The sequence below is a fragment of the Jaculus jaculus genome, chromosome X (assembly GCF_020740685.1).
Source record: "Jaculus jaculus isolate mJacJac1 chromosome X, mJacJac1.mat.Y.cur, whole genome shotgun sequence".
Taxonomy (NCBI): Eukaryota; Metazoa; Chordata; class Mammalia; order Rodentia; family Dipodidae; genus Jaculus; species Jaculus jaculus.
Genome location: NC_059125.1, coordinates 152,965,784 through 152,992,806, shown reverse-complemented (window position 1 = coordinate 152,992,806; position 27,023 = coordinate 152,965,784). Strand labels below are relative to the sequence as shown.

The 27,023-nt window shown below is 45.0% G+C and overlaps 1 protein-coding gene and 1 long non-coding RNA gene across 2 annotated transcripts; both read left to right on the top strand.

The window, feature by feature from the left end:
* The first annotated feature begins 1,312 nt into the window (after positions 1-1,312).
* LOC123456592 (cancer/testis antigen 1-like) lies at positions 1,313-7,313 on the top strand. Its single transcript, XM_045139979.1, has 4 exons — positions 1,313-1,430; positions 5,913-6,387; positions 6,742-6,870; positions 7,027-7,313. The coding sequence occupies exons 1-4, from the start codon at positions 1,313-1,315 to the stop codon at positions 7,142-7,144; spliced, it is 840 nt and encodes a 279-aa protein (XP_044995914.1). The 3' UTR covers positions 7,145-7,313.
* Positions 7,314-21,291: 13,978 nt separating this feature from the next.
* Positions 21,292-22,124, top strand: LOC123456614. Its single transcript, XR_006634593.1, has 3 exons — positions 21,292-21,326; positions 21,681-21,809; positions 21,966-22,124. It is a non-coding gene; the product is annotated as an uncharacterized LOC123456614 (long non-coding RNA).
* The last annotated feature ends 4,899 nt before the right edge of the window (positions 22,125-27,023 follow it).

Genomic DNA, 27,023 nt, shown 5'->3' with positions numbered 1-27,023 from the left:
CTCTGTCTATCTCTCTGTCTCTCAAATAAATGAATAAGAATATTTTAAATGTAAAATTTAAAAAGTCATAGAAGTAAGAAGGGAAATAGCAGGGAAGAAGAGGTTTAATGGGAGGAGATAACATGTGGTAATGGGTGTAAATATAAGAAAATATACTACATATGTATGGAATTGTCAAAATGAAGTTAAATAAAATGTGTAAGATTCAGGTGTGGTCATGCATGTGCCTTCAACCTTGGCAATGAAGAGGCTGGAAATAGGTTGCTCACTGGGTTTTTCTGAAAACCTGACTCATTCAGTGAGACACCCTGTGTTAAGGAAATAAAGTGGAAGAGTGGTGGAGGATACTTGATATCTTCCTTTGGCCTCCACACATGTTTACCATGGGCACGTGCATCTGCACATGTACTCACACACACATACAAAAGTAGCCAGTAAGATCCATGAAGAAATATTTGAAGTGTAAGAGCATAAGGAGAGCTGGCCAAACCCACAAAAGAATAAAGCAAGGTAACACCGTCTCCTAAACACCTAACAAATCTGTCCCAAAACTTTTCTCCACTGATATGAAACCATTTCAGTCATAATTCTCAAAACACCTATCCAAATTCATCTGGTTGTTTGATGTCTCCATGCAGATTAAATTTTGTTCTTTAGGTGGAAATCAGACTCAGTGGTGATAGGGATGTTCCCAGTATCAGAATTCTGAAGGGATGTGACTGGAGAGATGGCTCATCAATTAAAGGAATATGTTTGCAAAGTCTGATTGCCTCCGTTCAATTCCCCAGGACCTACATAAAGCCAGATGCATAAAGTGGTACATGTGTTTAAAGGTTGTTTGCAGTATCAAGAGGTCCTGGTTGCACTCATATTCTCTCTCTCTCTCTTTCTCTGCTTGCAAGTAAATAATGTATAAAGATTATGGAATGGAAGCTGGAAGATGGCTAAGTAGTTGAGGCACCTACCTGCAAAGACTAAGGACCCAGGTTTAATTCCCTAGTACCCACTTAAAGCCTGAGGCACAAAGTGGCACATGCATTTGGAATTCATAGACAGTGGCTAGAGGCCCTGCTGTGCCAATTCTCTCCCCTTCTCTCTCTCTCTCTCAATCCTTCTTTCTCTCTGTGTCAAATAAATGTATTTTTAAAAACCTAGGGGCTCAGGGAACCTACAGAAGAGTGGCCCAGGCCTGCATCACTGCATCCACGCAGGTTCCCAAAGCTGCTTGGGACCACTGCTCTTAGTGTGGCAGCAGAGGAGCCAGGGCTGGGGCAAGGCCCTTTGGGCTTGCTGAGCCTGACTTAGGTTGGGGATGTGGCTGCGCTGGAATGTGGGAATTGTTGGGCCCTGCCCCACCCCAGCTACTAGTCCTGAAGATGGTGCTGGTGACCCTCCCCTTCCCTCCTTGTTGGTGCTCTTGTCTGGGCCTTGTAAGTGCCCTACCTCATTCCTGTGGAACCCTGGGGCTGGGGGCCACTGCGCATTACACAGCCCCTAGGGCACCACAGGGATGTAGGGCATGCGCAGTAGACACTGGCCTGGAACAAAGCACTCCTAAGCAAACACTGTATGCCGCCTGCCTCCCCAGGCAGCCGCTGCTCAGGCAGCACAGGACAGGCCTTGGTAACACGTGGACGGCTGCCTGCCTGCTCTGCCACCACATCCACCGTACTTGAGTGTTAGGAGTGGAGACTCTAGTGGCTCTGTTCCCTGTACCCCCCGATCCCCACACTGAACAGACTGCAGGCTGCACTGCTGTAGTCAGGCTCTAGCTCAGGAATGACAGGACTCTCTGCGGGCTCAGACCCGCTCCCCAAACTCTCCCTCATCCTTCTTTCATGCTCATCCACACAAGGGAACTGTTTAAGCTTCACCTGACACCCAATATCCAACCATAGGAATATCCAGCAGTTCCCAGCCTCACCTAGCGCAGCTTCCCTCCCAGCCCCACCTACATCTGAAACCCTGTGTCACCTTTCTTCTCTCCCATCTCCCAGTGGTCTGTTCTTTTTTTAAAAAAATTTTTGTTTATTATTTTTATTTATTTATTTGAGAATGATAGAAAAAGAGGCAGATAGAGAGAGAGAATGGGCGCGCCTGGGCCTCCAGCCACTGCAGATGAACTCCAGATGCGTGCGCCCCCTTGTGCATCTGGCTAACTTGGGTCCTGGGGAATGGAGCCTCGAACCGGGGTCCTTAGGATACACAGGCAAGCGATTAACCGCTAAGCCATCTCTCTAGCCCCCAGTGGTCTCTTCTTAATGGAGGCACTGTTCTGTTTCATCCCTTGCCCTGTCCTGTCCCTTCCATACCAACCCTGCCCCTTCCATAGCAACCCGATGCATTGTTGCACCTCAAGACACTATAATAAGAACTGTTTTCACTTGGGAAAAAAAAAAAACCCCTAGGGGCAGCAGAGATGGCTCAACGGATAAGGCACTTGCCTGCAAACCCTAATGACCTGGGTTCAATAACTCCACAGCCAGATGCACAAAGTGGCACATGTATCTGGCGTTCATTTCCAGTGGGTAGAGGCCCTGTAGCACCTATTCTCTCTCTCTCTGTCTTCTCTCTCTCTTGCTCCCTTGTTGCAAATAAATAAAATGCTTTAAAAAATAATAAAACTCTTTGTTTAAAAAGAATTCTTGAGGGCTGGAGAGATGGGTTAGTGGATAAGCGCTTGCCTGTGAAGCCTAAGGACCCCGGTTCGAGGCTCGGTTACCCAGGTCCCACGTTAGCCAGATGCACAGGGGGCGCACGCGTCTGGAGTTCGTTTGCAGAGGCTGGAAGCCCTGGCGCGCCCATTCTCTCTCTCTCCCTCTATCTGTCTTTCTCTCTGTGTCTGTCGCTCTCAAATAAATAAATAATTAATTAAAAAAAAGAATTCTTGAGAGAGAACACATTTTCTGGACAGTAAGGTCATACTGTATATCAACAACCTCAGATATGAATAAAAATGTAAAGTTTAATTTAGTATCTTATTTTGATAATTCAGATGGATGAAATAATTATTCATGCAAAGACTTCTATAGAATTGCATGAATCATAACTTTTCATGGTGGAAAAGAATGAAAGCATCAATTACATTATAAGTGTATATGCATACACTACAGTACATGTTTGTGAAGATTTTTTAGACAAGCTCATATGCTACATGAAAATGATTTAGAAATTGAGTTATAACAATGATGAACCTGAGAAAGCATACATGTTCTGTTCTTGTTATGTACTTCATATAAAAATATTAGGATGGAACTCAAAAAAAAATCCTCCAGTGCTGGAGAGATGGTGTAGCGGTTAAGCGCTTGCCTGTGAAGCCTAAGAACCCCGGTTCGAGGCTCGGTTCCCCAGGTGCCACGTTAGCCAGATGCACAAGGGGGCGCACGCATCTGGAGTTCGTTTGCAGAGGCTGGAAGCCCTGGCGCGCCCATTCTCCCTCTCTCTCCCTCTACCTGTCGTTCTCTGTGTCTGTCGCTCTCAAATAAATAAATAAAATTTTAAAAAATATATATTAAAAAAAATCCTCAAACGTGTCCACTGAAGTTAATACTAAAGGAAAGGAAAGAATTGTTTTCTTGTACTTCTTGACTTGCCATCATAAATACCATCTGGATACATACCTGAATTCCAGAATCATCCCTTCCACACAATGACAAAATCATGAAAATGTAGATACACAGAAACTGAAATGATCCTCAGATGCAGAGGAGTAGACTAAATTTATTTTCTGGGGTAACAACATTTAAGCAGCTCTCCTTTAGTAACAGAGCAACAGTAGTGTGGACAATCGCCAAGAACCAATGCATGAAAAAGTGGCAGCTGCTGTATGCACTCAGTCCCTGGGGAAGCATGGATGAACTAAGAAACACTAGGTTAGGCTTAGCACCCTTTGCCTGACTGGAGTATAATAATACATGGGTCACAAAGCACTGCATGGTCTGCATCAACTTGGAAAACAAAGCCAGACACATGATGGAGATTTTGAGTTGGGAGGATTCTTTAGGACTCAGTCAGCTAAAACTGAAGGACAAAAAGAGAAACATGATAAAAACAAGTATTTTTCCTTGGCTCTCTGTATTGGTGACATGCCAAGTGCATTAGGAATGCCTTCTTCCACCCTAAGTTCTCTTGACAGTTTATATCGACCTCTTGTATGGACCTTCTGATGGAGGTCAAATCCAACTGCAGACCACTACCCTCCCACCCAGGTCCCTTTTTTGACTCACATAGCCAGTACAGTACCAGACACTATGAGGTATCTCTGAGCTGCACCTTGTAGACTGGTTCTAAAGGGTTCAGATATATCAGTGAAGGCCATCTCTGCTTCCGTGTGGGACAAGAAAGGCATAGAGACAGTGATGGTAGAACCTGGTTACGGTGTCATTTGACCTTACTTTGCCCGTGGCTCAAGACTATCAGTTTGAGGCCTGAGGTCATCCAGGCTGCCCTCACATCTGTGTCTCAAATTTTGGACCACCCACGTGTGCACCCACCCAGGCCACTGGATCATTGTTTAGGTGTTCTGTTCTGGCATTTCCCTAGATGTATTCATCAGAGACTGTTCTATACTCTCCATCATTCCCACTTTTTACTGAACATCCCTAGTGCTTGTGATTGAACAGAATCAAATACAGTGAAACAATCTTTTCTCTGGTCCCCTGGCTGTGGTCAGGGCCATCCATACTTACATGACTGAATTTGTGGACTGTCCTGTTCACAATATAGTCAGGTCTGCTGACTATAAGCTACAGGCTGTAGTAGGTCATCTCCATAGTGGCCAGTGGTGTGAGGTTCCTGTGAGTTCTGAGGCAGCCAGTCTCTGGGCTTGCTCAGGTTTCCTGAGCCACCAGGGTGGCTTTGACGTTCATCCCTGTCTACAGCAGCTTAGAAACCTTAGTCTGAAGCCTGCGTGGTGGCTCAGCCCTGCTCGCTTCCCCTCAGGGAGGCACTTGCTATAACTGAGTGACACCTCATAGTACCTATGTACCTCAGGAAACACCTGGTGCAAGCCAGTCAAAGACACTGCCCTGCAAGAAAAACCTCCATAGATGGACCTGGAAAGTATTATACTAAGTCAGGTAACCCAGGCCCAGAAAACCAAGGCCACGTGTTCTCCCTCATATGGGGATCCTAGCTACAGATGACTGGGCTTCTGTGTGAGAATGAAAATACTTAGTAGCAGAGGCCAGTAAGTTGAAAAGAGACATAAAGGGTGGAGAAAGGAAGGGAGGAGGATACTTAATAGGTTGATATTGTATATATGTAATTACAAGGATTGTAATGGGGAGGTAATATGATTGAGAATGGAATTTCAAATGGGAAAGTGTGGGGGTGGGGAGGGAGGGAATTACCATGGGATATATTTTATAATCATGGGAAATGTTAATAAAAATTTAAAAAAAAATGAAAATATGACAATAAAAAAAATTAAAAAAATAAAAAATAAAAAATAAAAGAAAAACCTCCATAGGAGCACCAACTAAGTTTTCACCTTAATGCATATGCCTTCACCTGGTGAGGGAAATGGGACTACATTGTATGCAAGGGTGTTCCAGGTCTGAGGGAACAACTGGGGGGCAGCCTAGCAGAACCATATGTCACGGCCTGTATGCGGAGGGGTGAAGGACAGAGGGGGCCTATTTGCGCAAGAGCTCTGAAGCCTTGAGTTGTACCGCCTACAACTACCACCAGACTGAGCTTCCTCAGGACTAGGTTTTCTGTTGTCCACGGGATCTGTGGCATTCAATGTGCCAGCTTGGCGAGAAGCCACCTTGAAGGGGTGTATTTTCCCAAATGCCCTAAGGAACAACAGTGAGAGGGAGCACAAGCTGTATGGCCCATTATAGTCTCCGTAGGCCAGGGAGTGGGCAAGCTTAGTGGGAACCAATATTCGTGAGTTCCTGTTTCCACAGGCGCCACAGACCTCAGGGACCTCACGTGCCACGAACGTTGGGGAAAGGGGCGGGGCCTGACTCGCGGCCTCATTTCCTCCTCAGGACGCCATTCGGGTGCGGGCTCCGTGAGGAAGGCCCGAGTGGACACGCAGGAGCCCGCAGTGGGCACCGGCGGAGCCGCGGGAGGAGGAGGAGGAGAAGAAGGAGAGCATAGAGGGCAGAATCGTCCTCGTGCTCCCGAAGACCAGCGCAGCCCCGGCCGTTCTTCAGCGGGCGAAGGCCGCAGTGACGACGAAGACGACGTCCGGGAGCCGCGCGGCGCTCAGGATCCCGGTAACGAGGCTGCTGCGGGCGACCCCGACGAGGGAGGCCCTGTCCAGCAAGGGGGGCCTGGTGAAGGAGCAGCTGCTGCGCCCCAGGACGCTCAGGCACCACTCGCCTCCGGGCCCAGCGGAGCTGCTGTGATGGCGATGGGAAATCGACTCCTGGAGTTGTATCCTTTTTGTGGAGCCCCTTGACCAGGAATCGGGGGTGGTAGCTAGAACATGCAGGCAAGGGTATGGGGGCATGTTTCAAAGACGTTCACAGCATATTTATTTAATAAGGGGCTGAGAGTGTGTCTGTGGGCAGTCAGGTACAACTTGGTTTAACATTCTGACAGGGCAGGGAGTCACTTATATGGCAGAGGGCTGAGGGAGTGCGGTGGGGAAAGACTGAGCATTGAGGAGATGGCTTGCACTGACCTGGTATAGGCAGGAGAGCGAGTTTTTGAGCCAGACCTTATAGGTGTACTGAGGCAAATGGTATAGAAAGTACTAGATATTGCCTTAATAATACCCCCCACCAGCTCTGTTACAGTGCCTTTCCGTTCCCCTCTGGAAGCACACATGGCTCGCACGTCTTTGATCTCAAATGCTCAGCTCCAACAAATGATGGTTCAGCAGGAGTTCACAGTGGATAACAGTACCCTGTCTGCGTTAGTTCTCCAAGAGTCTGTAGTCGGGGGTGGGGGAGGGAGTCTCCACTCTGGGGGTGATGTATTGGAGGATCGGGTGCTTAGTTGTAAGCAAGAGCAGAATGCTGGGGACTTGTACAGATATCTTTTCTCTGATGGTGTCTCTCTCCTTTTTAGTAGGTTGACGTCTGAAGACCCTAATCTCTTCCGAATTTCCATTAACATCTTCCATGACCAGTTTTTCCTGGTGTTGAGGAACATTCAGAATCAAGAGTTAGTGGCAGATGTAAAATGAGGACAAGGAAGGAGGCCTGATGTCTAGTATTTGGGTGCTTTCCTCATCCACACATGACAAAGGCAGAAGCATTTAATGTTTTTGGTTCAATATTATATCAAAGTCCTGGTTTTTGACTCTATGTTCTCCATAGTAGTCTCTTGGTAGACTTGTTTTCCTGTTGTTAAGAGTGGATACTTAAATACTTAAATGCTTGTTTCTGAAGTAAATAAAACAAAGTACCATTTCTTTGTTTTTTGGTTTTTTGTTTGTTTGTTTGTTCTGACTTTACTCTCTGGTGGTAAGGTAGATGCCTCCCAAGTTATCTTTTGTACTTCAATAGGGGGAGTGGCAATTCTGATAATGATATCTTGTCGTAGTATAGTGTACTTGAAGACAATTTAGGAAATAGAAGAAAAAGTATATTATTTAAATCCAGCCATTCAGCACAAAATACAGTCAATAATTTTGAAGTTAGAAAATTTGGGGCTTGGGATATAGTTCAGGGGTAGAGTATTTATTTAGCATGGTGGAAGTCTGGGGTTCTGTTCTGAGTACTACAACAAAAATAAAATTTATTAATCCTACAGTTTTATTCATATGTGTGTATGAAAGTAACATACAGGTTTTTAAGTTTCCTCTTATTTTTTCCTTAATATTTTAAAACACTGCCTTTTGGGGTTAGGTAGGATGGCATGTGCTTAAAATCTCAGGCCTGGGGAAGCAGAGTTAGGAGGATCCCTGGGGCTCACTGAAAAGCTAATCTAGCTTAATTGGTAAGCTTCACGCAATGAGAGATCATGTCTCAGAAAAAGGTGGATGAGGGCTTGGGAGGAGACTCCAGGAGTAAAGTGCTTGCTAGTCCAGCAAGAGGATCTGAGTTCTGGTCCCCAGAACCCACATAAAGCCAGAAGTAGTAGAACATGTCTGTAACTTCAATGCTCCTATGGCTAGATAAGAGGAGGAGCAGGAGAATCCTGCAGAATCTAGACTCAAGCAGGTTGAAAGGTGAGGACCAACAGTGATGTTGTCCTCTAACATACACACACATGTATCATACAGCCATACATCATACACAGACTCATACACACAAAAATGTCAATGGCATCGTTGAGGTTGACAAGGCTGTCCTCTGGCCTCTGCACATATAAGAACAAGGACATACACACACAGAGGGGGGCATAAAACATGGTACTTTTCCATTTTCTAATATTCTCCCTGAAAAAGTATTGACCATAGCTTAAAAAGAATGCCATCATTGAATGTTTATAGTGTCCAAGTTTCCCAGATTATACATAATTTTACATAATAATACCTATCCCTTTAACAACTGAACCATCTCTCCAAGCTGTGAATACCTATTATTGAGCTAAATTGTCAGAAGCAGAACTACTAAGTTAAACATGTATGCATTTTTTACTTAAAATTTTTGACTTATTGTACAAAATTTCTCTAGAGAATACACCTTCCTGCCCAAATTCTGGTTTCACTATGTCATTGCAAGCACTGGATTATCTTTCTGTCAAAATTTAAAAAAATACTATATGCTGGAAGCTCAACAGCACAAAAACACCAGGGTGGGAATTTTGTAGCTCTTTGAGGTTACCGTAGCGGAACATGAGAACAGTCGCTTGTGATTAGGAAGTGGGTGGCTAGCTTCCTAGCTGCTTCATTAGAGTCTTGCTAAATTCCAACATTGACTCTTACAGATTTCCATCAGATTTTTTTAAAGGTCAGCTTGTTTATTTATTTATGTATTTACTTGACAGAGAAAGAGGGGGCAAGAGAGAGAGAGAGACAGAGAGAGAGAGAATGGGCACGCCAGGGCCTCCAGTCCCCAGTCCCTGCAAACAAACTCCAAACATGCCCCCTTGTGCATCTGGCTAACGTGGGTCCTGGGTAATTGAACCTGGATCATTGGGCTTTGCAGGCAAATGCCTTTACAGCTAATCCATCCCTCTAGCCCCCAGATTTTTATAGACAACTTTATTATTTCCTTTTCTATCTGAATCCTTTTTATTAATTAATTTTGTTCTTTTTTGTGGGTTGGATATTCATAATCCTTGCATCCATCCCTCGTACTTGTTGGAAGGATATCAGGTCTTTCTGAAATCCCTGGCTGCTGCCTCCTGAATCATGAGCCTTTGTGTTCTCCTGAGTAGGGGAAGCCTCTGGTACCTGTGTTACTTTCGGGCTGAGCAGAGTTATCTATCATTCTCTTGGGATATCTGTGGGGTGGTGGTTTACTTCTGTTTAGCAGTTTACTCGTATGCTTGTATTCACTAGAAGTCTTCTACACACTGGAACAGGGTCCTGTTCTGTAAGCAGCATCCTCCCTCCCTCCCTCTTCGCTCCCTCTCTCTCTCTCTCTCTCTCTCTCTCTCTCTCTCTCTCTCTCTCTCTCTCTCCCTCCCTCCCTCCCTCCCTCCCTCCCTCCCTCTCTCTCCCTCTCTCTCTCCAGATTTCCTCTTTCCATCTTGCAGCTTGTGGTGGCCCAGACCCTCAAACCCTTCTCCTTACCTGTGAGTGTCTGCTGGACAATTCGAGAAAAAAAAAATCTGTCTCCTGCCAGGATTCAGGGAATGTTGTGGTGTTCACCTGGTTTGTGATCATTTCTGCCTGATAAGCACTCCATTTTAGCCTTGCATCTCTTTGGTCTGCTTTAGGGATTCTTTCAAGTGGATCAAATCCCTAGTATTCCATACATTGCATATTGTACCTTTGTCGCAATGTAGAGTAGTTAGATTGTGGGCTGCAGGAAGAGAGACTCTGTTCATGATCCCATGAGAGTGGGCTTGGTGAATAGCAGGAGAGGAAGAATGTCCACTAATCTAGCATGTATATTGGCCACAGGAGGGAGGAGCTCCTTCCCTCCTACCTTTCTCTTCACTCTCCCTCTTTCTCTCTCTCATGCATTCTTCATTTAATCATCTCCCATATATCATTGTACATCCAGTGCCTCCTTTGCATCATCCTGGTTCATTTTTATTATACTTTATTGATTTATGGCTACTAATCTCTCTCAGGTAAAAATTGCATCATCTCCCTTTGACTTAGTTTCTATAGCATGGCATAGGTAATTTTTCAAGCCGTGCTACCATTATCTTCTATCTTTCTGGGTATCGATGGTTACACTGGGAGAAAAATCAGTCAGTTCTTAGCAATCTGAGAAAGGAGGAATAGGGCCAGAGCCATAATGGAGTGGGCTTTTCCCACATAGCCCGTATTCCTCTAAAGATTATTTACATGGGGCTCCAGTGATGGCTTAGCTGGTAAAGCATTGCACAAATGTGAAGGACTGAGATCAGATCCCCAGCATCCATGTAAACACAAAGTATGCTGGCTTGCAAGTGTAATCTCATAGCTCAGGAGACAGAAATAGGCAGATCCCAGTAATAAGCTGTATAACTAATCTAACTGAATTGGTGATGTCTGGGCTGGAGAGACACTGCATCAGTAATTAAGGTGGATATTCATTGATGAAGACAATTGACATGGAACTCTGGCCTCCACATACACACATATGTGTGTCTCCATATACATAAGAACACATATATGCACTTGACCCATAACACACACACATACACGCACACACGCCACATCGCACTTTCAAAAGAGGGGTTCTGGGATTGGAGAGATGGCCCAGCACTTAAGGCACTTGCCCAAAAAGCCTAAGGACCCAGGTTCAATTCCCCAGATCCCATGTCAGCCAGATGCACAAGGTGGTGCATGCATAAGGAGTTCAATTGCTGTGGCTGGAGGCCCTGGCATGCTTATTCCCTCTCATTCTCTCTCTCTCTCTCTCTCCCTCTATCTAATAAATAAGTTAAAAATTTAAAAATAGGGATTCCACATTATCCACTAAGCCATACCTCCATCCCTTCAATGTTTTTTAATTCACTTCTTTTAGTTTCTACTATTTCATTTAAATTTATAAATTATATACATTTGAAGTTATTTGTTGGTGGTACTCTGTTTGCAAGACCTGTCTGGTTCCTGACCAGAAACCTAGTAGGCACCAGAATTCATGCCTTTTCTTAGGACCCCAAGATGCCACATCCATTCAGCTCAGGCAGAAAACATTCACACTTGGTCCGGGTCAAAAAAAGAAAAAAAGAGTCTGCCCATTTTTTTGTGGCCCCCACTTCCCTTGCGTTATCAGTGAGGCACTGTGCTCTAGGGCTGCCTAGCCAAACGAGTGTGAATTGACTTTCATTTCTGAATGTAGAAACACATGCATCTTGGTCTACAAACTTTTGGATTACCCAGCCATCCTCCTTGCCTTCCTAGGAACTCACACTCCTTCACCAAATAGGTGCCAGAATATAAAAGGAAACACAAGTGTTAGAAGCCATTCCCGCCTCACCCTTGCCCTGCCATGTTCCTTCAGGACCACTAAGAAAGAGAAAGTTCTACTCCTTAAAACATAAGCATATAGGATTCCACTGGGTGGACACACATACACACACACACACACACACACACACACACACACACACACACCCTGTCATCATCATGCTTTGCTGCCAAAGAAAAGGACTACATCTGAAATCCCCACTAGAAGTCACGGCTCTTGCACAAGGTTCTGCCAGTCTGGGCTCATGCCAAATGAGCCTCCTTAACCTGAAATACCCAGCCTAGTGCCCATAGAGACAAGCTGCCCTGTGGCCATTCTGCTGACTATCTAGTGTGCTTCTGTTCTTTGAGGAAGTAAGGTTTGTAGGGGCTTGTCCAGCCTTATCAGGACACACATATGTTGTTCTGTCATCATAACACCCAGGTAAAACAAGGTGTTAGGGGTTCAGGAAAGTCCTTGAGTCTCAAACCCTAGGTTCATATCTAATTTTAAAAAAAGATACATTTTTACTTATTAATTTCTTAGAGACAGAGAGGGAGAGACAGGGTGAGAGGGAACAGGGGTACCAAGGCCTCTAGCCATTGCAAATGAACTCCAGATGCATGTGCCACCATGTGCTTACATGGGACATGGAGAATCGAATCATACCTGGGTCCTTAGGCTTCACAGACATGTGCCTTAACCGCTAAGCCATCTCTCCAGCCCTCATGTCAACATTTAACCAAAGAATTGAATAAAATAAGACTAAGAAAGGACTAGAGAGATGGCTTAGTAGGTTAAGGTGCTTACTTGCAAAGCCAAAGGACCCAGGTATGATTCCTCAGGACCAACGTAAGTCAGATGGACAAGGTGGTGCATGTGTCTGGAGATCCTTTGCAATGGCTGGAAGTCCTAGCGTAACCATTCTCGCCCTCTCCCTCTCTCTCTCTTTCTCTCTAATAAATGAATAATACTGATAAAGATAATTATTAAAATATTACATTTATTGAGGGAAGTACAGGACCAAGGGAAGGAAGATGGATATACCCATGTGGTAGTTCTTGAAGAAATGTAAAAATCCACTGGGTGTGGTGGCTAATGCCTTTTAATACCAGCGCTCTTGGCAGAGGTAGGAGAATTACGGTGAGTTCAAGGCCACCATGAGACTACATAGTGAATTCCAGGTTTGCCTGGGCTAGAGCTAGGTCCTACCATAAAAAAAAAGAGAGAGAGAGAGAGAGAGAGAGAGAGAAAGAAAGAAAGAAAGAAAGAAAGAAAGAAAGAAAGAAAGAAAGAAAGAAAGAAAGAGAAAGAAAGAAAGAAAGAGAGAAAGAAAGAAAGAAAGAGAGAAAGAAAGAAAAAAACCAGAGTAAGAAAGAAATAAAGAAAAGAAAAAGAAATGTTAAAAGGGACAGGAGAAAGGAAAGAAACTTCAAAAGAGCTCCTGCCATGCAGAGGGCAGGAAAGGTAGGTAGGGATCAGGGGGTTCCCCGTCATCACAGCACAGCTGTGCTGAGACAAGGGGAAACTCACCAGGAACTGGAGATTCAAAAGTGACCAGGCAGCCCAATGAGAGGCTTGTCTCCTTGCACACATCTATTTAAAAACTTATTATGGTAGGTTTCATCTTCTGGCTCAGGAGACAGAGAGCTGATTGGTTTTGGATAGAGGCTGTCTTGAAGAGGCAAGCTATGACACCAAGTTCTGGGGACTGAGCTTGACCAACCAAAATGTTAAGATTAAATCCTAGGAAAGAAGACTTCCCTCCCAGGAGGGGCCCAGGGTGTGGACAAACAGATCTAAGGAAAAGATAATAAGTCAGATCTTATTTTGATCTCTAGCAAAGTGGAGACTGTAAAGATATTTTCAGGGACCCAGTCACACTTACTGCCTAACAAAGCTACATGACTCCCTCACACAGGCGTTAAAGCATAGGGGTCCAGCTTGTGTCAGCATTCAGGGCTGTGATAGGCCTGGCTCCTTAAGCAATGATAATGTATCATTGGGGGATGCCTGCCTGGTAAGGGATGATAATATGTGCTGTGATCATGCGGGTTTTCTTGGTTAGGTTGGGGTAGCCTAGTGGAGTCATCTATCAGGGCCTTGATATCTTATGGAGGGGTGTCCCAGCAGAGGTTTGGCCTGATTGCACAGGCACTCTGAAGATCTCCTTGTACCACCTATTAGTGCAAATGGGATGTACTTCCTGAATCCTCAGGCTTCCTATGGCTCAAGTTATTAGAAATACTCAGCAAGGGTGTTCTTGCTTGGAAGGAAGCAAGTGGGGTTCATTTGACGTAGTGAGGTAGGGAACATCCTTGCATGGGAACAGAGGATTTTAGGTCATCAGAGGTCTCTCAGAGGCATGAGGCCATTCAGCTTAACAGGAAGCAACCTCTGACAGGTCCTGTTTCCACAGGTGCTTTGGGCCTTGCAAGGTGCTGTGTGGGGAAAAGGATACCTCATTCCTTCAGTAGAGCCAGAGAAGGACAGTGGAGCAGGAGGTGGGTGCTAGTGTGAAGATCCCAGAAGCCACGCAGGTCCTAGGTAGGAGAACAGGTGGCATAGTAGGCAACAAAGAATGCCAGGGAGACTGGCAGCTGAAGCTTGAAGCCCAGAACAGCAGAGGTTGTTCAGAGAGAGCTGAAGGCTTGCAGGTGTATACGTGGAGGTTGATAAGGTGCAGGAGTGGAGGGCATGACTGTGGAGGAAGTTCTGCTGGTCAAGGGATGATTGTGAGATTCAGAGCAGGAGTGAGACACCATGGACTGGGTTTCCTTAGATAGCATGGGAAGCCAAATACTGGGGTGGCATCCTTTCCACAGTTCATGGCAGAGGCTCAGGGATGACGTGGGAGTGGTCTGGAATAGACAAGCAGAGGTTTGAGGCCCATCTCGGGATGACATGGCAAAGAGAGAGAGGTATGAGGGAATAGAGGGGTCTGGAAGAGTGAGTCTGCAGTTTGCCATTGGAGCTGGCGGGAGGGTGTGGTATGGGTAGCATCCCCTGAAGTGACTGTGTGAGTGGGCTTCTGTAGCCAACAAGGATGGTTTAGGAGGAAGTAGGTCTGTGTTACAAAGTCACCTTAATGGGATCTGTACGTGTGACCTCATGGTGCCCTCACCTATCCTTTATGAATACAGAGATCAGCTGCGCATACCTAACCCGGTATGAAGAATCACATGATGGAGCAGTTCACAGAGAGCTCTGAGTGATCCACCTTTTCCTGTTTATATGAGTTACAAAAGGGGAGAGGACTTATGAGTGGCAGCTTGTGGCTAGCCCTGTCTCTGCCTAAAGGGGTATTCCATTGCACATGTGCAGACACCAAAGAATGTAAGGAGGTAGCTCGGTGGACTGGGCCTGTAGTCATCGAACAGGCACTATTAAGGAGCTTAGTAAGCTGGGTCTTGTAGTGTTGCAGTTACCTTCACATTCCTGGAAAAACATTCAACCAGAAAGAGCTTGTGGGAGAAAAGGGCTGCAGGCTTAAGGAATCCAGAAGAAACACCATCAATGGCAGAAGAAGCTGGCTCACTTCCATAGATGCATAGCACTATGAGACACCACCAGCAGCCAAGAAGCACAAACAGCCAGATTTCAAACCACTCTGAACACACCTAAGGACTATACTTAAGATCAGCCCACATTGACACCTCCCCTAACAGGCTACTGGAGGCTTAATTTCCAAGCTTAATCAAAACTACCAGAGACCATTTGGAATGTACATTCACATTCAAACCACCACTGTAACAGGCTGCATGACCGTCTGGGAGCAGGAATGCAGAGGCAAGGATTTAGCTACCCAAGTATGACTTTTCCTTTCCTCTCACTTTTAGTTGATTAACTTCTGAAAACTCCAGCCTACTCCAGAGGTCTTCCTTGTCCCTGTTCAGGCATATTTTCATGGTAATGTTGGTCTTGGGAGACTTTATCATCAAGCCTCAGGAAAAGGAGTCCTTTCCTCTGGCTGGAATTCAGTTTACTGGATATCACATGGCCATTGAATTTCTTTTTTTTTTTTTTTTGGTTTTTCGAGGTAGGGTCTCACTCTGGTCCAGGCTGACCTGGAATTAACTCTGTCATCTCAGGGTGACCTTGAACTCATGGCAATCCTCCTACCTCTGCCTCCCGAGTGCTGGGATTAAAGGCGTGCGCCACCACGCCCGGCTGCCATTGAATTTCTTGATCTCACAGCAATTACGGTTATCTTCACATTGCTGGGCCCATCCATATTCTTTCACTGATGGTGGTGGACGGCGTACAGCGGCCATCTCTTCTGAAGAGTTATTGGCATTAAATGGATGGTAGGGACATTTTCTTCAGTACTTGTAACCATTATTTAAGTTGCACTGGTCAATAATTCTCCATCCATGCACATGCACGTAACTCTCATTGAACATAATGGGACATACACACAGAGAAAACATGAAAGTAGCCTAGGGAAGAGCTGGGAAGAAGAGGGTTTCAATGGACTGGAGACTGGGAGAGGGGCAAGACAATGTAATGAAGAGGGAATATGTTCAAAATATATCCTATAAATGTATACAAGTTGCCAAGTAGAAAATAAAGTTTAAAAAATAAAATTAGGGTCTTGAAAGATGGTTCAGCTGTTAAAGGCACTTGCTTGCAAGCCTGATGGCCGAAGTTTGATTCCCTAGTACACATGTAAAACCAGATGCACAAAGTGGTACATGCATCTGGAATTTTTTTGCAGAAGCAGGAAGCCCGGGAATGCCCATATTCATGCACTCTGTCTATCTCTCTGTCTCTCAAATAAATGAATAAGAATATTTTAAATGTAAAATTTAAAAAGTCATAGAAGTAAGAAGGGAAATAGCAGGGAAGAAGAGGTTTAATGGGAGGAGATAACATGTGGTAATGGGTGTAAATATAAGAAAATATACTACATATGTATGGAATTGTCAAAATGAAGTTAAATAAAATGTGTAAGATTCAGGTGTGGTCATGCATGTGCCTTCAACCTTGGCAATGAAGAGGCTGGAAATAGGTTGCTCACTGGGTTTTTCTGAAAACCTGACTCATTCAGTGAGACACCCTGTGTTAAGGAAATAAAGTGGAAGAGTGGTGGAGGATACTTGATATCTTCCTTTGGCCTCCACACATGTTTACCATGGGCACGTGCATCTGCACATGTACTCACACACACATACAAAAGTAGCCAGTAAGATCCATGAAGAAATATTTGAAGTGTAAGAGCATAAGGAGAGCTGGCCAAACCCACAAAAGAATAAAGCAAGGTAACACCGTCTCCTAAACACCTAACAAATCTGTCCCAAAACTTTTCTCCACTGATATGAAACCATTTCAGTCATAATTCTCAAAACACCTATCCAAATTCATCTGGTTGTTTGATGTCTCCATGCAGATTAAATTTTGTTCTTTAGGTGGAAATCAGACTCAGTGGTGATAGGGATGTTCCCAGTATCAGAATTCTGAAGGGATGTGACTGGAGAGATGGCTCATCAATTAAAGGAATATGTTTGCAAAGTCTGATTGCCTCCGTTCAATTCCCCAGGACCTACATAAAGCCAGATGCATAAAGTGGTACATGTGTTTAAAGGTTGTTTGCAGTATCAAGAGGTCCTGGTTGCACTCATATTCTCTCTCTCTCTCTTTCTCTGCTTGCAAGTAAATAATGTATAAAGATTATGGAATGGAAGCTGGAAGATGGCTAAGTAGTTGAGGCACCTACCTGCAAAGACTAAGGACCCAGGTTTAATTCCCTAGTACCCACTTAAAGCCTGAGGCACAAAGTGGCACATGCATTTGGAATTCATAGACAGTGGCTAGAGGCCCTGCTGTGCCAATTCTCTCCCCTTCTCTCTCTCTCTCTCAATCCTTCTTTCTCTCTGTGTCAAATAAATGTATTTTTAAAAACCTAGGGGCTCAGGGAACCTACAGAAGAGTGGCCCAGGCCTGCATCACTGCATCCACGCAGGTTCCCAAAGCTGCTTGGGACCACTGCTCTTAGTGTGGCAGCAGAGGAGCCAGGGCTGGGGCAAGGCCCTTTGGGCTTGCTGAGCCTGACTTAGGTTGGGGATGTGGCTGCGCTGGAATGTGGGAATTGTTGGGCCCTGCCCCACCCCAGCTACTAGTCCTGAAGATGGTGCTGGTGAACCTCCCCTTCCCTCCTTGTTGGTGCTCTTGTCTGGGCCTTGTAAGTGCCCTACCTCATTCCTGTGGAACCCTGGGGCTGGGGGCCACTGCGCATTACACAGCCCCTAGGGCACCACAGGGATGTAGGGCATGTGCAGTAGACGCTGGCCTGGAACAAAGCACTCCTAAGCAAACATTGTATGCCGCCTGCCTCCCCAGGCAGCCGCTGCTCAGGCAGCACAGGACAGGCCTTGGTAACACGTGGACGGCTGCCTGCCTGCTCTGCCACCACATCCACCGTACTTGAGTGTTAGGAGTGGAGACTCTAGTGGCTCTGTTCCCTGTACCCCCCGATCCCCACACTGAACAGACTGCAGGCTGCACTGCTGTAGTCAGGCTCTAGCTCAGGAATGACAGGAAGCTCTGTGGACTCAGACCTGCTCCCCAAACTCTCCCTCATCCTTCATTCATGCTCATCCACACAAGGGAACTCTTTAAGCTTCAACTGACACCCAATATCCAACCATAGGAATATCCACCAGTTCCCAGCCTCACCTAGCGCAGCTTCCCTCCCAGCCCCACCTTCATCTGAAACCCTGTGCCACCTTACTTGTCTCCCATCTCCCAGTAGTCTGTTCTTAATGGAGGCGCTGTTCTGTTTCATCCCTTGCCCTGTGCTGCCCCTTCGATAGCAACCCGCAGCATTTTTGCACCTCCAGGAACTATAATAAAAGCTGTTTTCACTTGGAAAAAAAACCTAGGTGCTGCAGAGTTGGCTCAACGGTTAAGGCACTTGCCTGCAAACCCTAATGACCTGGGTTAAATAACTCCACAGCCAAATGAACAAAGTGGCACATGTATCTGGATTTCATTTTTAGTGGTTAGAGGCCCTGTAGCACCCATTCTCTCTCTTTCTGTCTTCCCTCTCTCTTTCTCTCTTGTTGGAAATATATAAAATGCTCTAAAAAAATTAATAAAACTCTTCCTTTAAAAAGAATTTTTGAGAGAGAACACATTTTCGGTATAGTAATGTCACACTGTATATCAACCTCAGATATGAATAAAAATGTAAAGATTAATTTAGTATCTTTTTTTGATAATTCAGATGGATGAAATAATTACTCATGCAAAGACTTCTTTGGAATTGCATGGAATCATTACTTTTCATGGTGGAAAAGAATGAAAGCATCAATTACATTATAAGTATTTGTGCTATAACAATGATGGACCTGAGAAAGCATACATTTTCTGTTCTTGTTATGTACTTCATATAAAAATATTAGGATGGAACTCAAAAAAATCCTCAAACATGTCCACTGAAGTTAATGCTAAAGGAAAGGAAAGAATTGTTTTCTTCTACTTCTTGACTTGCCATCAGAGATACCATCTGGATACATACCTGAATTACAGAATCATCCCTTCCACACAATGGCAAAATCATGAAAATGTAGATACACAGAAACTTAAATGATCCTCAGATACAGAGGAGTAGACTAAATTTATTTTCTGGGGTAACAACATTTAAGCAGCTCTCCTTCAGTAACAGAGCAACAGTAGTGTGGACAATCCCCAAGGACCAATGCATGAAAAAGTGGCAGCTGCTGTATGCACTCAGTCCCTGGGGAAGCATGGATGAACTAAGAAACACTAGGTTAGGCTTAGCACCCTTTGCCTGACTGGGGTCTAATAATACATGGGTCACAAAGCACTGCATGGTCTGCATCAACTTGGAAAACAAGGCCAGACAGATGATGGAGATTTTGAATTGAGTGGAGTCTTTAGGACTCAGTCAGCTAAAACTGAAGGACAAAAAGAGAAACATGATTAAAACAAGTATTTTCCTTGGCTCTCTGTATTGGTGACAGGCCAAGTGCATTAGGAATGTCTTCTTCCACCCTAAGTTTTCTTGACTGCTTATATTGATCTCTTGTATGGACCTTCTGATGGAGGTCAAATCCAACTGCAGACCAGTACCCTCCCACCCAGGTCCCTTTTTTGACTCACATAGCCAGTACAGTGCCAGACACTATGAGGTATCTCTGCGCTGCACCTTGTGGAGGCTGGTTCTAAAGGGTTCAGATATTTCAGTGAAGGCCATCTCTGCTTCCATGTGGGACCAGAAAGGCCTAGAGACAATGATAGTAGCATCTGGTAACGGTGTCTTGTGACCTTACTTTGCCCGTGGCAAAAGACTACCATTTTGATGCCTGAGTTCATCCAGGCTGCCCTCACATCTGTGTCTCTAATTTTAGACCACCCACTTTTGCACCCACCCAGGCCACTGGATCATTGTTTAGGTGTTCTGTTCTGGCATTTCCCTAGATGTATTCATAAGAGACTGTTCTATGCTCTCCATCATTCCCACTTTTTACTGAACATCCCTAGTGCTTGTGATTGAACAGAATCAAATACAGTGAAACAATCTTTTCTCTGGTCCCCTGGCTGTGGTCAGGGCCATCCATACTTACATGACTGAATTTGTGGACTGTCCTGTTCACAATATAGTCAGGTCTGCTGACTATAAGCTACAGGCTGTAGTAGGTCATCTCCATAGTGGCCAGTGGTGTGAGGTTCCTGTGAGTTCTGAGGCAGCCAGTCTCTGGGCTTGCTCAGGTTTCCTGAGCCACCAGGGTGGCTTTGACGTTCATCCCTGTCTACAGCAGCTGAGAAACCTTAGTCTGAAGCCTGCATGGTGGCTCAGTCCTGCTCCCTTCTTCTCAAGAAGCCACACGCTATAACTGAGTGACACCTCATAGTATCTATGTACCTCAGGAAACACCTGGTGCAAGCCAGTCAAAGACACTGCCCTGCAAGACAAACCTCCATAGGAGCACCAACTAAGTTTTCACCTTAATGCATATGCCTTCACCTGGTGAGGGAAATGGGACTACATTGTATGCAAGGGTGGTCAAGGTCTGAGGGAACAACTGGGGTGGGGCAGCCTAGCAGAACCATATGTCAAGTCCTGGATGGGTGGGGTGAAGGACGGAGGGGGCCTATTTACGCAGGAGCTCTGAAGCCTTGAGTTGTACCACCTACAACTACCACCAGACTGAGCTTCCTCAGGACTAGGTTTTCTGTTGCCCACGGGATCTGTGGCATTCAATGTGCCAGCTTGGCGAGAAGCCACCTTGAAGGGGTGTATTTTCCCAAATGCCATAAGGAACAACAGTGAGAGGGAGCACAAGCTGTATGACCCATTATAGTCTCGGTAGGCCAGGGAGTGGGCAAGCTTAGTGGGAACCAATATTCGTGAGTTCCTGTTTCCACAGGCGCCACAGACCTGAGGGACCCCTCGTGCCACGAACGTTGGGGAAAGGGGCGGGGCCTGACTCGCGGCCTCATTTCCTCCTCAGGACGCCATTCGGGTGCGGGCTCCGTGAGGAAGGCCCGAGTGGACACGCAGGAGCCCGCAGTGGGCACCGGCGGAGCCGCGGGAGGAGGAGGAGGAGAAGAAGGAGAGCATAGAGGGCAGAATCGTCCTCGTGCTCCCGAAGACCAGCGCAGCCCCGGCCGTTCTTCAGCGGGCGAAGGCCGCAGTGACAACGAAGACGACGTCCGGGAGCCGCGCGGCGCTCAGGATCCCGATAACGAGGCTGCTGAGGGCGACCCCGACGAGGGAGGCCCTGTCCAGCAAGGGGGGCCTGGTGAAGGAGCAGCTGCTGCGCCCCAGGACGCTCAGGCACCACTCGCCTCCGGGCCCAGCGTAGCTGCTGTGATGGCGATGGGAAATCGACTCCTGGAGTTGTATCCTTTTTGTGGAGCCCCTTGACCAGGAATCGGGGGTGGTAGCTAGAACATGCAGGCAAGGGTTTGGGGGCATGTTTCAAAGACGTTCACAGCATATTTATTTAATAAGGGGCTGAGAGTGTGTCTGTGGGCAGTCAGGTACAACTTGGTTTACCATTCTGACAGGGCAGGGAGTCACTTATATGGCAGAGGGCTGAGGGAGTGCGGTGGGGAAAGACTGAGCATTGAGGAGATGGCTTGCACTGACCTGGTATAGGCAGGAGAGCGAGGTTTTGAGCCAGACCTTATAGGTGTACTGAGGCAAATGGTATAGAAAGTACTAGATATTGCCTTAATAATACCCCCCACCAGCTCTGTTACAGTGCCTTTCCGTTCTCCTCTGGAAGCACACATGGCTCGCACGTCTTTGATCTCAAATGCTCAGCTCCAACAAATGATGGTTCAGCAGGAGTTCACAGTGGATAACAGTACCCTGTCTGCGTTAGTTCTCCAAGAGTCTGTAGTCGGGGTTGGGGGAGGGAGTCTCCACTCTGGGGGTGATGTATTGGAGGCTCGGGTGCTTAGTTGTAAGCAAGAGCAAAATGCTGGGGACTTGTACAGATATCTTTTCTCTGATGGTGTCTCTCTCCTTTTTAGTAGGTTGACGTCTGAAGACCCTAATCTCTTCCGAATTTCCATTAACATCTTCCATGACCAGTTTTTCCTGGTGTTGAGGAACATTCAGAATCAAGAGTTAGTGGCAGATGTAAAATGAGGACAAGGAAGGAGGCCTGATGTCTTGTATTTGGGTGCTTTCCTCATCCAAACATGACAAAGGCAGAAGCATTTAATGTTTTTGGTTCAATATTATATCAAAATCCAGGGTTGTGACTCTATGTTCTCCATAGTAGTCTCTTGGTAGACTTGTTTTCCTGTTGTTAAGAGTGGATACTTAAATACTGAAATGCTTGTTTCTGAAGTAAATAAAACAGAGTACCGTTTCTTTGTTTTTTGTTTTTTTGTTTGTTTGTTTGATCTGACTTTACTCTCTGGTGGTAAGGCAGACGCCTCCCAAGTTATCTTTTGTACTTCAATTGGGGGAGTGGAAATTCTGATAATGAGATGTGGTAGTAGTATACTGTAATTGAAGACAATTTAGGAAATAGAAGAAAAAGTATATTATTTAAATCCAGCCATTCAGTACAAAATACAGTCAATAATTTTGAAGTTACAAAATGGGGCTTGGGATATAGTTCAGAGGTAGAGTATTTATTTAGCAGAAGTCTCGGGATCTATTTTAAGTACTACAACAAAAATAAAATTTTATTGGTCCTAACGTTTTATTCATATGTGTGTATAAAAGTAACATACAGGTTTTTAAGTTTAGTCTTATTTTTTCCTTAATATTTTAAAACACTACCTTTTGGGATTAGACAGGATGGCATGTGCATAAAATCTCAGGCATCCTTGATGTTGACAAGGCTATTGTCTGGCCTCTGCACATATAAGAACAAGGACATACACACACGGGGTAGGGTCATAAAACATGCTAGCTTTTCCATTTTCTAAAATACTCTCTGAAAAAGTATTGACCATAGCTTAAAAAGAATGCCATCATCGAATGGTTATAGTGTACAAGTTTCCCAGATTATACATAATTTTACGTAATAATACCTATCCCTTCAACAACTGAGCCATCTCTCCAGGCTGCGAATACATATTATTTAGCTAAATTGTCAGAAGCAGAACTAGTAAGTTAAACATGTATGCATTTCTTACTTAAGCTTTTTGTCTTATTGTACAAAATTGCTCTAGAGAATACAGTTCCTGCCCAAATTCTTGTTTCACAATGTCATTGCAAGCACTGGATTATCTTTCTGTCAAAATTAAAAAATTGCTTTATTCTGGAAGCTCAACAGCACAAAAACACCAGGGTGGGAACTTTGTAGCTTTTCGAGGTTACTGTAGCAGAATATGGGAACAGTCGTTTGTGATTACGAAGTGGGTGGCTAGCTTCCTAGCTGCTTCATTGGATCTTGCTAAATTCCATCATTGACTCTTACAGATTTCCATCAGATTTTTTTTAAACGTCAGCTTGTTTATTTATTTATGTATTTATTTGACAGAGAAAGAGGGGCGAACGCGCGCGCACGCTAGAAAGAGAGAGAGAGAGTGAGAGTGAATGGGCGTGCCTGGGCCTCAAGTCCCCAGTCCCTGCAAACAAACTCCAAACATGCCCACTTTTGCATCTGGCAAACTTGGATCTTGGGGAATCAAACCTGGATCCTTTGGCTTTGCAGGAAATGCCTTTACAGCTAATCCATCCCTCTAGCCCTCAGATTTTTTTCTATATAGACAACATTATTATTTCCTTTTCTATCTGAAATCATTTTATTGATTAATTTTGTTCGTTATTCTGGGTTGGATATTCATAATCCTTGTATCCATCCCTCGTACTTGTTGATGGATGTCAGGTCTTTCTGAATATCCTGTCTGCTGCCTCCTGAATGATGGGGCTTTGTGTTCCCATGAGTATGGGAAGCCACTGGTGTGTGTGTTACTTTGGGGCTGAGCAGAGTTATCTATCATTCTCTGGGGATATGTGTGGGGTGGTGTTTTTCTTCTATTTAGCAGTTTCCTCGCATGCTTGTACTCACTAGAAGTCTTCTGGACACTGGAACAGGGTCCTGTTCTGTAAGTAGCATCCTCTCACTCTCCCTCCCTCCCTCCCTCTCTCTCTCTCCCTCCCCACTCCCTCCCTCCCTCCCTCCCTCCCCCCCCCCCTCTCTCTCTCTTTCTCTCTCTCTCTCTCTCTCTGTCTCCAGATTTCCTCTTTCCATCCTGTAGCTTGTGGTGGCACAGACCCTTAAACCCTTCTCCTTACCTGTGAGTGTCTGCTGGACAATTCAAGAAAAATAATCGTTTTCCTGCCAGGATTCAGGGAATGTTGTGGTGTTCACCTGGTTTGTGACCATCTCTGCCTGATAAGCACTCCGTTTTAGCCTTGCATCTCTTTGGTCTGCTTTAGGAATTCTTTCAAGTGGATCAAATCCCTAGTATTCCATACATTGCATGTTGTACTTTTGTCGCAATGTAGAGTAGTTAGATTGTGGGCTGCAGGAAGAGAGACCTTGTTCCTGATCCCATGAGAGTGGGCTTGGTGAATAGCAGGAGAGGAAGAATGTCCACTAATCTAGCATGTATATTGGCCACAGGAGGGAAGAGCCCCTTCCCTCCTACCTTTCCCTTCTCTCTCTTTCTTTCTCTCTCTCTTGCATTCTTCATTTAATCATCTCCTATATAACACTGTCCATCCAGTGCCTCCTTTGCATCATCCTGGTTCATTTTTATTATACTTTATTTATGACTACTAATCTCTCTCAAGTAAAAATTGCATCATCTCCCTTTGACTTAGTTTCTATAACATGGCATAGGTAATTTTTCAAGTCGTGCTACCATTATCTTCTATCTTTCTGGGTATCGATGGTTACACTGGGAGAAAAATCAGTCAGTTCTTAGCAATCTGAGAAAGGAGGAATAGGGCCAGAGCCATAATGGAGTGGGCTTTTCCCACATAGCCCCTGTTCCTCTAAAGATTATTTACATAGGGCTCCAGTGATGGCTTAGCTGGTAAATCATTTTGCACAAATGTGAAGGACTGAGATCAGATCCCCAGCATCCATGTAAACACAAATTATGCTGGCTTGCAAGTGGAATCTCATAGCTCAGGAGACAGAAATAGGCAGATCATAGGAACAAGCTATATAACTAAACTAACTGAACTGGTGATGTCTGGGTTGGAGAGACCCCGCATCAATATTAAGGTGGATATTCATTCATGAAGACACTTGACATAGAACTCTGGCCTCCACATACACACATATGTGGGTCTCCATGTGCATAAGAACACATATATGCACTTGACCCATAACACACACATACACACACACATGCCACATCGCACATTCAAAAGAGGGGTTCTGGGACTGCAGAGATGACCCAGCAGTTTAGGCACTTGCCTGAAAAGCCCAAGGACCCAGGTTCAATTCCCCAGATCCCATGTCAACCAGATGCACAAGGTGGTGTATGCATAAGGAGTTCAATTGCTGTGGCTAGAGGCCCTGGCATGTCTATTCCCTCTCCCTCTTTCTCTCTCTGTCTCCCTCTATCTAATAAATAAATTAAAAATTTAAAAAGAGGGATTCCACCTATTGCATTCATGCATAGCGAAAGTAGTGGAAAGATCTCCTCACCCAGGATAAAGAGGCAGACTACAGACAAAGTCATCCACAGCACATTTTGCTGCTGTGGTCCAGGCCACCCATTCCAGGTTGTGTGTGACACACACAGAAAGCTGTGAAAGACAGATTCAATTAGCTTGGCTCTGGCCTCTAGGGCTATGACAAAACTTGAGAGGAAAACAGTTGATATGGGTAGGTAACATTTCTAACAGGTTGGCCAGGGTGGATAGGTCTCTCAGAGTGTAATTGTGGGCAGAGGTATATTGACACAAAATGCTAAGATGGAATGAAGGTGCATCAGGGATGGCAGAGATGTGGGGGGGGGTGTCAGCATTGAACAGATTTTATGCAGGAGGTAGCATAGCAGAAGCCTCAAGGTCTGTATAGGGGAGGCTCAGGATACTGCAGGAATCAATTCAGAGGCAGATTGTAGGTTGAGTTCCCCCAGGCTTCAGTGTCTAGCAGGTGGTAATGTATTAATAAGACCTGATAGGTTCACATCCAGAAAAATAAACAGGAAGGATACTGGAGCACCTGCTTACCCTCTCAAAGCTCAGCCTTTACTTTCAGCCTGCAAAGTGTGGAGACAAGGTTCCCTGGGAAAGTGACTACGGGATTCTGGTATCACAAGGCAATCTTTGTGTAAGACTTCCAGTGGGTGTGAGCATTGTGAAGCACAGGGGAAATGAAGTAGTATATTCATTTTCATTCTCTCTCCTTCTTCCTTCTCTTCTTTCTTCCTTCTCCTTTCTTCCCTCCCTTCTTTCTTTCCTTTCAGTATTTTACCATTATTGGGTGGTGTATTTTATGCATGTGGTTTAGGTCTAATTAGTTGCTCGTGATCAACATGTATTTCATTATTGCTCCTCATCTGGCTGCTGTATCGATGATTGAAGGTTGGTATGGAGCTGGAGAGATGGATTAGCGGTGAAGGCGCTTGCCTGTGAAGCCTAAGGACCAAGTTCGACTCCCCAGAATACACATGATCGAGATACACATGGTGGTGCATGCATCTGGAGTTCATTTGCAATGACTAGAGGCCCTGGTGCTCTTTACCTCTCTCTGTCTCATATTAATAAATATAAATAAAAAACCTTTTAAAAATTAAAAAAAGAAAGTTGGTATTGATGCTTGCAGAACAGGCTAGCACTTCGTTCAATTTCATCAGTGCTGGTTTCATGTGCTTTGTTGATTCATCTTGCATATATATAACTGTTATATCTTCTTGGTGGATTGATACTTTTATGATTATTAAATATCATTGTCTTTGCAAATTTTTAAAACTAGTTTTTAAGTTTGTATTTATTTATTTAGGTGTTTGGAAGAGAGAATCAGCCTGCCAGGGCCTCCAATCACTACAAATAAACTCCAGACATATGCACCACCTTGTGCATCTGGCTAAGCCTGGGTTCTAGGGAATAGAACCTGAGTCCTTTGGGTTTGCAGACAAACACCTTAACCACTAAGCCATCCC